The sequence below is a fragment of the Eubalaena glacialis genome, chromosome 11 (genome assembly GCF_028564815.1).
Source record: "Eubalaena glacialis isolate mEubGla1 chromosome 11, mEubGla1.1.hap2.+ XY, whole genome shotgun sequence".
In the NCBI taxonomy this organism is placed as follows: Eukaryota; Metazoa; Chordata; class Mammalia; order Artiodactyla; family Balaenidae; genus Eubalaena; species Eubalaena glacialis.
The window spans coordinates 113360018-113374921 of NC_083726.1; the positions used below are offsets into that span (position 1 = coordinate 113360018).

At 47.9% G+C, this 14904-nt stretch overlaps 1 protein-coding gene across 2 annotated transcripts in view; it reads left to right on the forward strand.

Annotated features, from left to right (window-relative positions):
* CRACR2A (calcium release activated channel regulator 2A) overlaps positions 1–14904 on the forward strand; it is a 114154-nt gene that overhangs the window by 32663 nt on the left and 66587 nt on the right. For both annotated transcript variants that reach the window (XM_061205881.1, XM_061205882.1), the window contains one exon: positions 11381–11631. In XM_061205881.1, coding sequence (XP_061061864.1) covers positions 11416–11631 — 216 coding nt within the window. In that variant the 5' untranslated portion in view covers positions 11381–11415. The remainder of the gene's footprint in view (positions 1–11380; positions 11632–14904) is intronic.

Genomic DNA, 14904 nt, shown 5'->3' on the forward strand with positions numbered 1-14904 from the left:
CTGTCCCTCCGCATTGGGGAAGTTGGTGAAACAAGTGGATATCACTTAAGTTTGTTTAAAGGAGGCCTCTGGAAGAGGAAGCTTGTCACTTTTCCTAGATCTCTTTGCCCTGCAGTTACATGTGGGCAGAAGAGCCTGGAGCCTTTGCTGGCCCCTCTCCACGAGGAGCTGGTGCCAGGCACTCGCTTCTCGTAGGAGTCGATTCCCCGTGGAGCATGCCCGTCTCTCTGCCCTTCTTCCTCTGCTCTCCGCCCTTCCCCATAGCAATGGTGAGGATACGTCTGCGTTTGTGTACAACATCACTGTTCACTTTCGTATTCAGTGTCCCATCTGACCCTCCTCCCATGGGACAGGTGGGAAACAGTTAGTTCTGTGTCCACCCTAATGCCCCTAGCTCTTAGCTCTCAACTCTCAAAGCCCCTGTTTTCCCTTTGATCGTGACGTTCCATCTGCTTTGGAGACTTGGCAGGGAAGGATTGGAACTAAGGGGAACTGGGAGCACGTACTTAATAGAAAACACGCAAAACGTTATCATTCGTGCTGAGTCGAGAGAGCTGACTTAGGTTGGGTTCCCTGGAAGCAGGCCCCGAGAGAGGGCTGACCAGGCAAGTGGTTTATTAAGGAAGTGCTCCAGGAAGACCTAGTAAAGGAGTGGAACACAGGACAGGAGAGGGGAGGAAGCCAGAGTGTGATGTGGGGCAGAATTCCAGCTTCAGCCTGGCCTGACAAAAGTGTAAATCCCAGCTCAGAGTCTTCCCCACTGAAGCAGGGAAGAATGGGTTTCCCTGCTTCTGCACCAGCAGGTATTGGCTAAGGGCTGTTTAGGGGTGAGTGGAAAACTTCAGACACTTCTGGCTCTGTCCATGAGACAAAGCAACTCCAGAAGCCCAAGGATGTGCCTTCTAAGAGTCACAGGCGCAGGGAGCTTAGAACAAAGGCGGGGACGGTGGAGGGGGTGGGTAGTGCACAAATATTGGAGGGGGTGTGGGTGGGGCATCCATAGTGTCGCCTTGGTAACTGCATCCGTAACTGTGTCCAGCTGTACCACTCTGCAGCTTCCTCATCTGTCAAACAGGGATCGTGTTAACTTTACTTGCCCATATCATAGAATGATCGCGAAAACAAAATAAAATGAGAACAGGGGAACCAGAACCATGTTGACAATAATCAAGACATTATACAAAGCCAGGTGCCATTATTGAATCATTCTCTTCCAGGCCCAGAGGATATATTAGCTCTTGGTCTCTGCTCGTCTGTCAGACATCAGCACTGACAGTCTTGGGAAAGAGCTTGTTCTGTTGGGAAGAAAGCAGGCACTTTTTTAATGTTGGTAAATTTTGCAGCAGTGTCTTTAATATATACCAGCCCCTTGAAATACATCTGATTAACCACCAGATCTCACTCTGAGCCTGTGTTTGGCTTTGATGTACTCATCTGCAAGGAAATATTGGAAAGCTAATCATAATAGGACTTAGCTCTTGTAAAACGCCTTTTATCTTCAAAGTGGTTTACAACCACTAATTATGAGACGAATTAGTGTGAACAGCAGTCGTGTCGCGGAGACCCCCAAATCATTATCAAGGCCTTTAACGTATCTTATAATATAGCAAGAGAAGCGTGAATGGTGCCGCTGAATATTAGTTGTCCAGACTTGGAAGAGTTATTTTATAGCGGTAGAGACAGCTGTTCCCTGTCTCCCTTGGGGCCAGACAAGGAAATTGGACCTAATTCAAGGAAAAAGGAGGCAGAACATAGCGGTTGAATAAGCCACAGCAGGCAGAGTGGTGAGTTGCCCTCTCAAAGGTGCTTCTGTACAGCTGCCCCTTTAAATGGGCTGGTGGGGCATGTTGCCTTCCTGGTGGCCTGTGGTGGGTGACATCACACCATGAGGTCCCCTCCCGCTGGGCCATCAAAGGTAGATCATATCTCTTCAGGTAGTGTTTTTTTGTCGTTGTGTTGCTTTTTTGTTTATGAGTCTGTTTTGTTAGAATTGTATCTGGGGTGGAGGAGGCCAGTTTGGGTTCCATAATGATAAGAATAATAACAGTAGCTAACACTCGTAAGGTACTACCCTTGCCTTCATTGTACAGATAAGGAAAGCGGGGCTCAGAAAGGTTGAGTAACCTGTTTGTGGCCACACAGCCAGGGGATCGTGGGCTCTGGACTTGGACCTGATGTTCTTACCCACCACAGTAAGAGGCCTATCAGAGAAGGGGTAGGACTGTCCGAAGCCCCCCAGCACTGTTGAAGAAGTAAAGAACAATCTGATACAGAACAGGGAAAGACTCCTTTCCAGACTGGCCTGGCTCCTGTGCTTAATATTTTAATCCTGAGCAGTGGTTGGGGAAGAAGCAGCATCTTTGTTCATCTGTCTCACTGTCCTGGTCCCACCAGAGGGTCTTCCCAGGGCTGTGGGGTGTCGGGGGCCACAGGCATGAATGTCAGGCAGGCCACCTGTGAGACCCTGAAGCTTGGGCAAAGCACATTTTCCCAGGTACTCAGATGGATTTAAAATGGACCCCGCCCTGTAAGCCTAGGGTGGGGAATACAGTTTAAAGAGGTGTCTTCACCTGTGCAGACCGTGCTGGGGATTCAGAGATCACCCTCTCGGGAGGCCCTGGGCAGAAACATTAGCCTCACAATTTCTTTCGTGGTGAGAGCTGACGGTCGGTAGCTTGACAGTGGCCACGGTGGGAATATTGACACCATAGAAATAGGCAGAAGCTGCAAATCGGGGTTCTTCCCCACCCACCCAGGGGGACTGATTGTTAAATATGGCGGTGTCTTTTTTTCTAACACCACTTCTGACACCAAATGTGTGTCCTAGGATCCAGTTCAATTCTAACACTAACACAGACCCCACAGGGTAAAGGCGCAGTCCCACAAGCCTGTCCCCATTCAGATGCCAGCTGCACGTCCCAAGTTGTTACCCTGTTGTGCTCTACCCCGCAGACCTGCAAGCCCTGTACTCGCCCAGCCTCAAAACCGAAAAAAGAGCCTGGAGACGGCGACAGAGACATCAGTGGTTTATTGAACGGGGGATTTTACATGTCGGAAGCAAAAGGGTCCTGGAGTGACACCCCACCATGCACGGCAGACAGCAGGCAGGACCTGGCAGCGGTGTTCACTCCCAGGGGAAGAGGGAGGTTGCCAGTTGTAGAGGGGATTGACATAGGTTGGCCCATCAGTTGGTTACCAGGAAAACCAGCAGAGGGATACACCCCTCAACACCCCTTTGATCAACTATCATAGTGGAGACGCTCTGATCTAAAGATGAGAACAGTCACTAGCTGGGGCTAGGGGCTAGGCGTTTATTGATTAGGCTGTATGATTAAGAGGGAAGGTCAGTCATGTGAGTAGGTGTGGGTGCAACAGGGACTGGTCGAGCAGGGGATGTACAGAGAGCAAGAGAGCAGCCACCTTGGGGGGCCTCATCATACACCCCCATGAGTCTGACCGACTAGCTGTAAATTCTGAGTTTCCCACAACCCCTCCTCAGCTTCAAAAACTCTCTAGCACACAGAACTCAGGAAGGTGCCTTACTTATTATTACCATTTGTTATAAAGGATACAACTGGGGAACAGCCAGAAGGAAGAAATGCCCAAGGCAAGGGAAGGTAGGGTATGGCATGGGTGTGGCACCCCCTAGATCTTCCACGGGTTCACCAACCCGGAAGCTCCCCAAGCCCCATCCTTTGGGGCTTCTTATGTAGGCAGAATTGATTAAATCATTGGCCATGGGTGATTAACTCAAGCTCCGGCCTCTCTCTCCTTCCTGGAGGTTGGCGGTGGGGCTGAAAGTTCCAACCTACTGTGGACAAAAAATGTCACCATTTCAGTAAACAACAATGTTGAGACCATCAAGCTATCAGCCACTGCAGCCACCCCCAGCCGTGCACCCTGAGGTGACGCAGGATGGAGAAAAACAAGATACTGGCCCTAGATATTTACGATGCGTATGAAAGGAATAATTTCAATGAGCCCAGACTCTTGCATCTTCCCATACATAGAAAAGTCCTAAAATCATTAACTTGAGATGTCTGGTTTTTGTGATTAGCGGTAATCTTTTGATCTTCGACTATAAGTTTTATTTTTCAGCAAAAACTCCTATGTATCCTGGCTCCTTCCTTGCCTCTTTGGAACAGAGCGATCTGAGAGGCTGCCTTCCCGTGCTAGGGTCCTCAGGAGTGTCCTCAAACAAAACATAATTCTCAACTTTTAGGCCGTGCATTTTTTTCAGTCAACACTTCTAATCACATGGTTGGTTCCTCTGGCCACCAGCCCCCATTCCTGAAACCCACCCAGAGTCACTCCTTAGCATGAACTCAGGTGTAGTTGAAAAGGGACTCATTGTAAATAGCAAAAGACCCTTCTTTCATTCAGGAAATTCTGAGGGTTTTAGGAGCTCTGCACCAGGAACTGGCACAAAGACCAGATAGATGTTTTTCCTTGTACCACCAATACGTTCCCTTCTCAGCCCTCACTCTCAGTGGCCAGTTAGGAAGCCAGCACACTTACTGAGCACCTGTTCTATGCAAAGTACCAGGCTGGGAATTTGTTCATTTAAATGATCAAATATCAATTTCACACTTACTAAGATTTATTGATAGGGCTTCTGCTTTTGCAGAAGAAATAAGACATATCATGTGCACTTGAAAATCTAGCCAACTGGATCAAGCCGGGTGTTCTAATGCATAAAGCAGGAAAGAGTAAGTACTCAGAGGGACAGAGGCCAAAGCAGTCCAGACCAGGGAGTCAGGGAAGACTTCTCGGAGGAAGCGGACTTAGAGCTGGGCCCTGAAGGCACATACACGGCTGAGAGTTGGCACAGACTGTGGAGTGTTCTTACAGGGAGGGAGGACGAACTGAAAACTGCCCTTCATTGAGTCCTAGAAAACAAACGCAGCCCCAGTATGCCTCCGGTCTTCTCACTTACTCTCAGGGGTGGTAAGTTCGAGTCCCAGCTCTTCTTGATGACCCTGGACGGGTCACGTAACCTCTCAGAGACTGAGATGTTCATTACTAAAAGAGGGAAAAGACAGCCAGTCCTGACAGCTTCACAGGATCACTATGGAAATGGGATGATACAAGTGAAAGTTCTTTTTAAACTGCGAAATATGATTTGCATCATTATGAGTTTATATGTCTTTCATTATTTTATCACCTCCCAAGGAGTCATCTCACTATCAGAATTTTGAACTAAAAAGAATAATACTGAAAATGCCCTAGAAATTATTGTAAGAGCTCACACTTACCAACCACTTACTGTGTGCCAGGCATCGTTTCCAAGTGTTTTACGTGTTTTTACGTTGCCCGGTCCTCACAGGAAGTAGGTACTGTCACCTGCTTTTTTACAGATGGGGCAGTTGAGGGTTAGGGCCTGTGTGGATGGCATGTGGGTGGCCCAGAGCCTCTCCTTCCCCCACGTCCTATGTACCAGATGCTTTTGGTGGCCTGCCCACATCACAGTGGGAGGACTGACCATTTCCTTGTCCTGTGGCCACTTCCAGCTGCTGGCCTCTGTCCCTTTGCCTGGGGGCTTTCTCCAAAGCCATCACCCGTGGCCCACTGGAGCGCTGGGGGTTAACACCCTCGGGGCAGCCTCCCCATGACTGAGGGGTTGACATACAAGTAGCCTGACCCTTTCCCCTGAGGTTGGATCCCTGAGACCTGCGATCTACCCTCGAGTTCCTGGGAGGCCCCAAGCCCCAGCAGCTGCTCGCCCGTTGTTGGCTGGAGAAGGTGCCTCTCACAGGCTGCTTCCCTTCCCACTCCCCGGACAGTGTTTCCCGTGTCCCTTCCAAACAAGCCACTTTCACCCAAATCCCTGTCTCAGGGTCTTCTAAAACACCACCGATTAGAAGCTGAATTGTGTCCCTGAAAGGTATGTTGAAGCCTTAACCCCCAGGACCTCGGAATGTGACCTGATTTGGAAGTAGGGTGATTATGAATGTAATTAGTCAAGTTGAGATGAAGTCATTGAGCGGACCCTTAATCCATACAACTGGTGATAAGACAGGAAGAGGATGGGGGCAGACACGGGAGGGGAGAGGCCACGTGATGGAGAAGGCAGAGCTCACAGGAGAGATGCAGCCGAAAGCCGAGGACCCCAGGGTGGCCGCCACCTCCAGACGCTGGGAAGAGGCAAAGAAGGATCCTACCTGGAGTCTCAGGGAGCACAGCCTGCTCTGAGACATCTGGATTTTGGACTTCTAGCCTCAGAACTGTGAGAGAGTAAGTTTCTGTTGTTTAAGCCACCCAGTTTTGGGTCCTCTGTTGCAGCAGCCCTAGGAAACTAACACACCTCCTGTCTGAGGCCTTGATTCTTCCTTAACTTTCTCCCTCCCAGGGGTCCGGTAAAACCTGTGAGCATCTCACGTCCTTTCCTGGTGCAGCTCCCTTTCAGATCCTTTGCTCAGCAGCCCTCCCGTGTCCTCACAGCTTGACACGACTGGCCCGTCCGCCTCTCTTTGACACAGCCAATGCGGAGTTAGTGGTGGACACGTGGGGTACTGCCACATATAGAATATTCCTCCATTGGAGCCTGGGTAATTAATGGGATTTGAATGGATCCTGAAGATGCTTTGGGGCTCTTGACTTCCTAACTGTCTGCTGCAGGAGAGATTCAAGGGAGATCAGGGTGACTTTCAAGTCGGTCTCCGGTGTGGTGTGCCGCAAGGTATCAGCCATTCTCCAGCTCCGTGGAGCCCAGAGTGAGGGGGAAGGGAGCTTAGGGCCTTCAGAAGGGATTTGGGCTTGGTCCGTGAACGTTCTGATTACAGCAGTTACTAAGCTGTGAATTACTTTGGAAGTCTGGGAAATGTTCCTGGAAATATTTGAGGGCTGGATAATTTCCATCTGTGTATAAAGGCTTTCATGGAACCATTCTGGAGGGAGAATGGCAGTCTGCCGGCTCTGATAGAGACGGGCAGATGAAAGTGAGCTCTTTTTTCCCTTTGTGATGGTGGTGGCCTTCGCCCTTTGCCTCTGGAACGCATCGCACCATTTTCCCTTTTATGAGTGTACTTTCTGGTGGCCTAAAAAATCTTGGAGACAGAAAGCTGTGTCCAGCCGGGGCCCAGGGCATCACAGGGCTTCATCCAAGTGTGAGGCAGCCGAGCCCATCACAGGGCTTCCATTTTATTTTGAAATGAAAGTAGAAGCACTTCTGTTGTTTTGTCTTCCCTTCCACTCGGAAACCCCACAGATGCTGTGGGAAGATTGCAGGTCAAAGCCAGAGGAGAAAGGAGGCGAACTCCTAAAGGGAAATTGTCTGCAGGAGGGACTCTGCCCTGCTCCCTTACTTTCCAAGTTCATTTAGCTCCCTGCCCTAAGGGACTGAGCATCTTCACAGGGAAATTACTTAATTTTCAGCCATTTCTGGCTTGCCAGAGTTGAAGGTAAGAGGAAGAAACAGGATTCTGGGAATAAACACAGTAGGCAGGCCTAGATTTGCAAGTCCTGGGGAATATGAGAAGGGTCTGGCTGACCTGTTCTTTTTTTAAAAAAATAGATCTAGTCAACTATTGACATGCAATAAACCACACATATTTAAAATGTATAATTTGATGTTTTGATACATATTTGTATCTACATGTATGTGCGTTTGTGTATGTGTGTCTGTCTGTATGTATATGTGTATCTCCATGAAACCATCACCACAATTAAGATTTCGAACATATCCACACCCCCAGAAGTTTGCTCTTGCCCATTTGTCATCCCTCCTTTTCACCCTCCCCCACCCTCCCTTATCTCTTTCCTGTCACTATAGGTGAGTCTTCATTTTTTATAATTTTATATAAGTAGAATCAAATAGGATGCACTCTTTTTGTCCAGCTTCTTTCACTCACATGATTATTTTGAGATTCATACAGTTTGTGGCTTGGATCAACAGTCCCTTCCTTTCAAAGCTGAATAGCATCCCTTTGTGTGTTTATACCACGATCTTACCAGTTCACCTGCTCATGTACATTTGGGCTGTTTTTGGCTACTACAAATAAAGCTTCTGTGAACCTTCATGGACAAGTTTTTGTATGGATGTATGCTTTTATTCTCTTGGGTAAGTAATACTGAGGAGTGTCATGGCTGGATCAGATGGTAGAAGTTTGTTTGACTTTTCTAGGAGACCACAAAGTGTTTTCCGAAGGGATTGTACGTTTGTGTACATTCCCACCAGCGACATACGAGTGTTCCATCCTGTCACCCCACATCCTTGCCGAGACTTGGTCAATCTTTTTCATTTCAGACATTCTAACAAGTGTGTATTGGCATTTCATTTTGGTTTTAAATTTCATTTCCCTTATGACTAATGATGAACATTTTCATGTGGTTATTTGATATCCACATATCTTATTTGGTGAAGCGCCTGTTCAAATGTTTGTCCATTTAAAAACAACCGAGTTGTTGATTTTCTTTTAAAATTTTTAAAATAGGTATAGTGTTGTTCGGGCTATCTATTTCTTCTTGAGTGAGCTTTGATATTTAGTGTGATATTTCAAGGAATTTGTCCATCTCATCTAAATTGTCAAATTTATTGGCATAAAGTAGTTCATAATATTCCCTTATTATCCTTTTAATGTCTGTAGAATTTGTAATGATGTCATCTTAAATTCCTTATACTATAATATGTATCTTCTCTCTTTATTGATCTTCTTAAAGGCCTAGCTTTTAGTTTTGTTGATTTTCTCCATTGTTTTTCTCTATGGTTTTCTATTTCATTGATTTCTGTTCTGATTGTTATTATTTCTTCTCCTTACTTTGGGTTTAATTTACTCTTCTTTTTCTAGTTTCTAGAGGTAGAAGATGAGGCCATTGGCCTGAGACCTTTCTTCCTTTCTAATATATGTGTTTAGGGCTATAAATTTTTTACTCAGTACTGCTTTAGCAATATCCTACAAAATTTGAAATATTGTACTTCTTTTTCATTTAGTTCAAATTATTCTTAAATTCCATTTTTATTTCTCCTTTGAGCCATGGGTTTCTAGAAGTATGTTACATAGTTTCCACATTTGGAGATTTTCCAGAGGTCTTTCTGTTATTGGTTCTAACATAATTCCATTGTGGTCAGAGTACATACTTTGTATGACTGAATCCTTTTAAATTTATTGAAACTTGTTTTGTGGACCGGAATATGGACTGTCTTGGTAAATGTTCCATGTGCACTTGAAAGTGTGTTCAGGTTTTGTTGGGTGGATTGTTCTATAAATGTCAAGTAGGTCAAAATAGTTGACAGTTTTGTTCAAGTCTTCTGTATCCTTACTGATTTCTGTCTTCTTGTTTTATTAATTATTGATAGAGGGATAATGAAATCTGAATGTGATTGTGGATTTGTCTAGTTCTCCTTGAAGCTCTATCAGTTTTTGTTTTATGCATTTGCTTTTTGCACCTGTTGTTAGGTGCATATGTGTTTAGATTGTTTTATCCTATTGATGAATTGCCCTCTTTATCATTATGAAATGACTTTATCTCCATTAATATTCTTTGTTCTATAGAATCCACTTTGCCTGATATTAATATGCAGCTTTCCCTTGACTAGTGTTAACATGCTATATATTTTTTCAGTCTTTTACTTTTAACCTATTTGTGTCTTTTTTTTCTTTAATATAAATTTATTTATTTATTTATTTACTTTTGGCTGAGTTGGGTCTTTGTTGCTGCGCGTGAGCTTTCTCTAGTTGCAGCGAGCAGGGGCTGCTCTTTGTTGCGGTGTGCGGGCTTCTCATTGTGGTGGCTTCTCTTGTTGCAGAGCACGGGCTCTAGGTGCACGGGCTTCAGTAGTTGTGGCTCGCGGGCTCTAGAGTGCAGGCTCAATAGTTGTGGTGCCCGGGCTTAGTTGCTCCACAGCATGTGGAATCTTCCCAGACCAGGGCTCGAACCCATGTCCCCTGCATAGGCAAGCGGATTCCTAACCACTGCGCCACCAGGGAAGTCCCTATTTGTGTCTTTATGTTAAAGTACATTTCTTTTAGGCAGCATATAGTTGGGTTTCCTCAATTTAGGGTGTCTGTCAGGCACCACCTGGGTTTCCCCTTCCTGTGCCATGAACTGAAAACTCTTTAGGCAATAATGGGGCATATTTCATTTGTTTCCCATCTCTTAGGAACAAGGCTTAGACTAGAGGGAGGCAAGTGTGGGCCCTTTGGGAGCAAAATTTAAAAAGCTGGTCACTTTCAGATACACAGCTTCGAGAGTGGAATCCTCTTCTTACACCTTAAGAAGACACTCTCAAGAGTGGGAGTACAGGGTTAGGACCTGAGACTCGGCGCCTCTTCATCTGATACTTTAGGGGCCTCCCTCCGCTCACCCTCGTCCCAGCCCTGCTGTTCGCTATCCTTCATTGCCTGATATCCAGTGTCTGGAAAACCATTTTAAAAAAAGTATATATATATGTATATATATATATATATACATATATATATATGTATGTATATATACATCTCATCTGGATTTTGGGTTATTTCAACTGGGAGGGTAAATCCAGTCCCTGTTATTCCATCTTTTCTGGAAACGGAAGTCCGGACTTACTCTTTATGAGATGAAAATCCCATATAAAGAGCTTCCTGACCGAAATAAAATGCTTTCAGGCATCCCTGCAAAGAATTTACGAAAGAGCGATCTTCCTTCATTCAACAGAGAATCAATGAGCACTTACTTTATACCATCTTTGGGCTGATGCCTGGGGTTAAAATCAAATAAGAGGTGGTGCCTCTCTTCTAGTGCTCATAGTCGACTTCTTTAGAACTGTGAGATTGCCTCTTTTATGCCATGCATCGCCTGTGACATGGGCCAGGGAAGCTGGGAGCCAGAGAAAGTCAGACCTAGAATGGAGAGATCAGGTTTACTAATTCCCAGGCCCAGAGTGGCTTTGGGGCTCTCTTAAGCTCACACAGCTGGTCAGTAGTAGTGGATTGCTATGCACTCTATTTGGAGGGCTATAGAGGAGGAACCCAACCCCAAAGACCTTCCTCCACTGCCAGTCACTATACCTGAAATCCCACCATTAGAGGGTGAGGAAATGGGAAAATGTATATAGAGACCACGGTGTGGGGCCTGACTCCAAGTAAACGCTCCAGAAATGGAAACTGATGTATCAGCATCTGTGTTCTTGCCATTGATTTAGATAGGGAGAAATTCTCTGGCCACCTCCTTTCAAGCTGGAAATGTCTGTTTTTCTTTCCCCCTTCTTCTCTGCTCTCTTTGATGGGCTGGCTGATCTGTTAATGATCAGGGCACATTTCCCCTTGTTCCGAGCTTGTGCTGATGAAGAGAGAAACAGGCACTGGTGAGCGGTCCTCTGCTTCCCTCCCATCCCCTCTCATCGTTTTCCAGCCTCCCTCCATCCCTACCATGCCCACTCCTCTCTCTCATCTTCTACCTTCAGGTTCTGAAAAAACTTAAAGAAATTGACAGATCTGGATGGCCACCCCTGACAGGAGAGTGGTCTCCAGACCCCGGGGACCTGGCTGGTGGCACCAGGGGAGCGGGGCCTGCCTGGGCTCCCTGGACGACCTGCCGTGTGAGGGGACCCAGGAGCTGGCACCAGCACAGCTGACCATGCTGAGAAAGGCACAGGAGTTCTTCCAGACCTGTGATGCCGAGGGCAAGGGCTTCATCGCCAGGAGGGATATGCAGGTAAGAGGGTCCCAGGTTGCACCTGCCCACCTGGAATGCCACCTGGAATGCATGGGTCTCCCTGTCTTGGGCTGGAGCCTGCCCCACGGGAGGTGACATCTTTAACAGAAAAGATGCCGTCAACTCTGTCCTGGAAGGAGGCATCGGCCTAAACTCTCCTGGGAGCTAGGTCTCCTGGGTTCATTCTTTTTCTGGCCTTTACTTGGTGTCAGACTCGGGGGCTATTTTCTCTGAGTCAGTAACTCCCCAGAATTGTGGAAAATGGTGGCAGCAATATAAGAAACTTAAGTGAGACACGGAGAAGAACCTTCTGGAACAAAGGTGGAAAGACACTGACTTGTTACTTTACAACACAGCTCCGAGCTGTGCCCAAGCCACTCCCCCTGAGGTGCCATGACTCTCAGTCAGCTCTGTCACGGTGTTACTGAACCAAACTTGGATCTGTTCGCCCATGTACAGTAAAGCCGATCTACTGACCCCAGGTTGTCGTGAAAGAAAGGGCAGCGTTTATTGTAGGCGCCAAGCAAGGAGTCTGGGCCAGCTAGTGCTCAAAACACCTGAACTCCTTCAGACTTCCCTGGCGGTTCAGTGGTTAAGACTTTGCCTTCCAATGCAGGGGGTGCAGGTTTGATCCTTGGTCGGGGAGCTAAGATCCCACATGCCTCAGGGCCAAAAAACCAAAACATAAAGCAGAAGCGGTATTGTAACAAATTCAATAAAGACTTCAAAAATGGTCCACAGTAAAAAAAACAAAACAAAACACCCAAACTCCTCAATGGTTTTCAGCAAATCATTTTTAAAGGCCAGGTGAGAGAGGAGAGTCCCGGGGTATGTGATCAGCTCGTGCACAGTTCTCTGGTTGGTGGTGGTACCAGGGCGGTATCACAGGGGTTCCCATGATCAATCCTTAGGCTCCAGGAGGCCTGGGGGCTATGTGCTCGTGGTCATCAAGTAGTTAATGTCTTCCGTTTGGTGGTGGTTTTAGCATCTGTAAAACAACTCAGGAAATGTGCATCAGATACTATTATCTAGGTCCTCCAGAGAGGAGCTAAAGCAGAGGGTACGGGGAGGGGTCTGTCCCGCGAAGGCCCGGTAAGGTCCTGCTTGGTTACAGCAGCGCTAGCAGCCACAGGCTGTGTGGAAACAGCAGAGTGTGGCCTGTTGCCAAACAACTTTATTTACCTACACTGAAATGTACATTGTATGTCATTTTCATGTGTCACCAAACATTATTCTTCTTTTGATACTGTTTTCAACCATTTAAAAATGTAAAAGCGATTCTTAGCTCTCTGGCTGTACAAAAACAGGCACTGGGTCCCATTTACAGGGCAGGGCGTGGTTTGCCCACCCCTGGTCTGGTGCCTTCCCAGTGTCTTCCTTAAGTCTCTCATGCTGCAGTCATGATTTCACCCCGAGAATAAAGGAAACGCGGGCTGCACTGGACCTCTGACAGCATCTCTCCACACCGCCCTCCCATCACTCGTACGTCAGGGGCATTTTGGGGAGGGACACACAGCTGCACTAAGGGGAAGAAGAACCACGATGGGCAGGTTTTCTTTTTTAAGGCTGGTTTTTCAGAGTACACTGAAGTTGGGCCATGAAATGCAGACCCTCGCGTTCGTATCCGTCCCACCTCCACTCACTGTGTGAGCCTCGCGGCCTGGAGGCTTGTGACCTGGATGGAGCACCGCAGGCCTTTCTCCCACCAGCCCCACGGGGTGGAATATTCTGGCTTCTCCCAGACTCTTCCCCTTCCAGTAGGTGCTGCAGGATTTGAGGGGAAAGACCTGGGAACAGTGGTACCTTAGCCCACAAGCGAGCCTGGGCCTCTCTAGTTTTCAGCAATTGACACCTGGTAAATTTCTGCCCCTGATACTCATCCCCAAAACCTCACCCCACCTAGAAGTCCAGCCTAGGTGTGTTTTGAGAAAACCTCGACAACCCCAGCCTGGGAATTCATAGTTGTCCTTCACAGGCCTGTGACCATGGTGCTTGTAGGAGTGGTTTTTGTTTTTTTTTTTTTAATATTTATTTATTCATTTATTTGGTTGCACCAGGTCTTAGTTGTGGCAAGCGGGCTCCTTAGTTGCAGCTCCTGGGCTCCTTAGTTGTGGCATGCATGTGGGATCTAGTTCCCTGACCAGGGATCGAACCCAGGCCCACTGCATTGGGGGTGCAGAGTCTTACCCACTGCACCACCAGGGAAGTCCCTGTAAGAGTGGTTTTAATGGCATGTTTCATTTGTGCTTCTCCTTCTAGAAAGAAAGAAAAGGGAATTCTCTTTTATTGAGGGTCAACCGTGGGTCACATGCACAGTGCAACTCAGCACTCTCACTGAATATGCCCCCATTAGCCTGCACCAAAGCCCGCTCTTTAATGAAGGCCGGGAGAGGCACGGTGAGTTTAAACTGTAAAGTATCAATTGTTCAAGAAATCATTTGCGTTGGGCTCGGAATGAAGTCAGAAGCATCAGATCCCAGAGACACCACAGCAGCCTTGTTCCCTCCGGCCTCACCCCTGGTCCAGACAGCGGGAGGAGGGCGGGCCATCCCACCAGCTGCTCTGCTGGGTCCGTGGCATTCAGCTCTGCCGGCTGCAGTTTCCTGAACTTTCTGCGTGCCTGTGGACGGCGAAGCATTTGAGAAGTTCAGCTCTTCAAGCTGAGAGAATGATATCACGAGAGAACAAAACGCGTCATCGAAGGGCCGCCTCCCTGCCGCTTTCACGGTCATGTCTGGAGGAGGATGGGCTGGGAGGAGATTTGGGAAGAAAGTCACCCTCTTGTTGTCCCCCCGGGTTCCCTGTGAGGCCCACGCGCCCTTGGTTCTCCTGGCAGGACTGAGGACATCTGCCTGCTGCTGTCACCCCCGCACGTACCGCGGCGGCCGGTGGCTGGCCCCTTGGTCCTGGTCACCACCCCCTTTCTCACCCTCGGCTCCCAGCACGGCCTCTCGGGACCTGGAGAAGAGCTCACAGCATTCACGCACACCCAGATCCAGATGCCGGGAAAGGCCTGTTAAGGCGGAGAGTGGCTGGGTCGGGGTGGGGGGCCTGGGCAGGAGGGGCCGGCGGGGGAGGGGAGCTGGCACAAAACCGCACACAGTTGCCATCCTTTGAGGGAGGGGGAGGGGCAGGGCTGCTCCCCTGCTGCTCCCATTCTTCTTTCTCCTGAGTAACTGGAAGAAATCCACCTGCAGGGGGTGAGACAGGCTCCCAGCCATCCGAGAGGTGGGGAGACCCAGGCATCTGAGAGGTGATCGGAGAGCAGCAGCC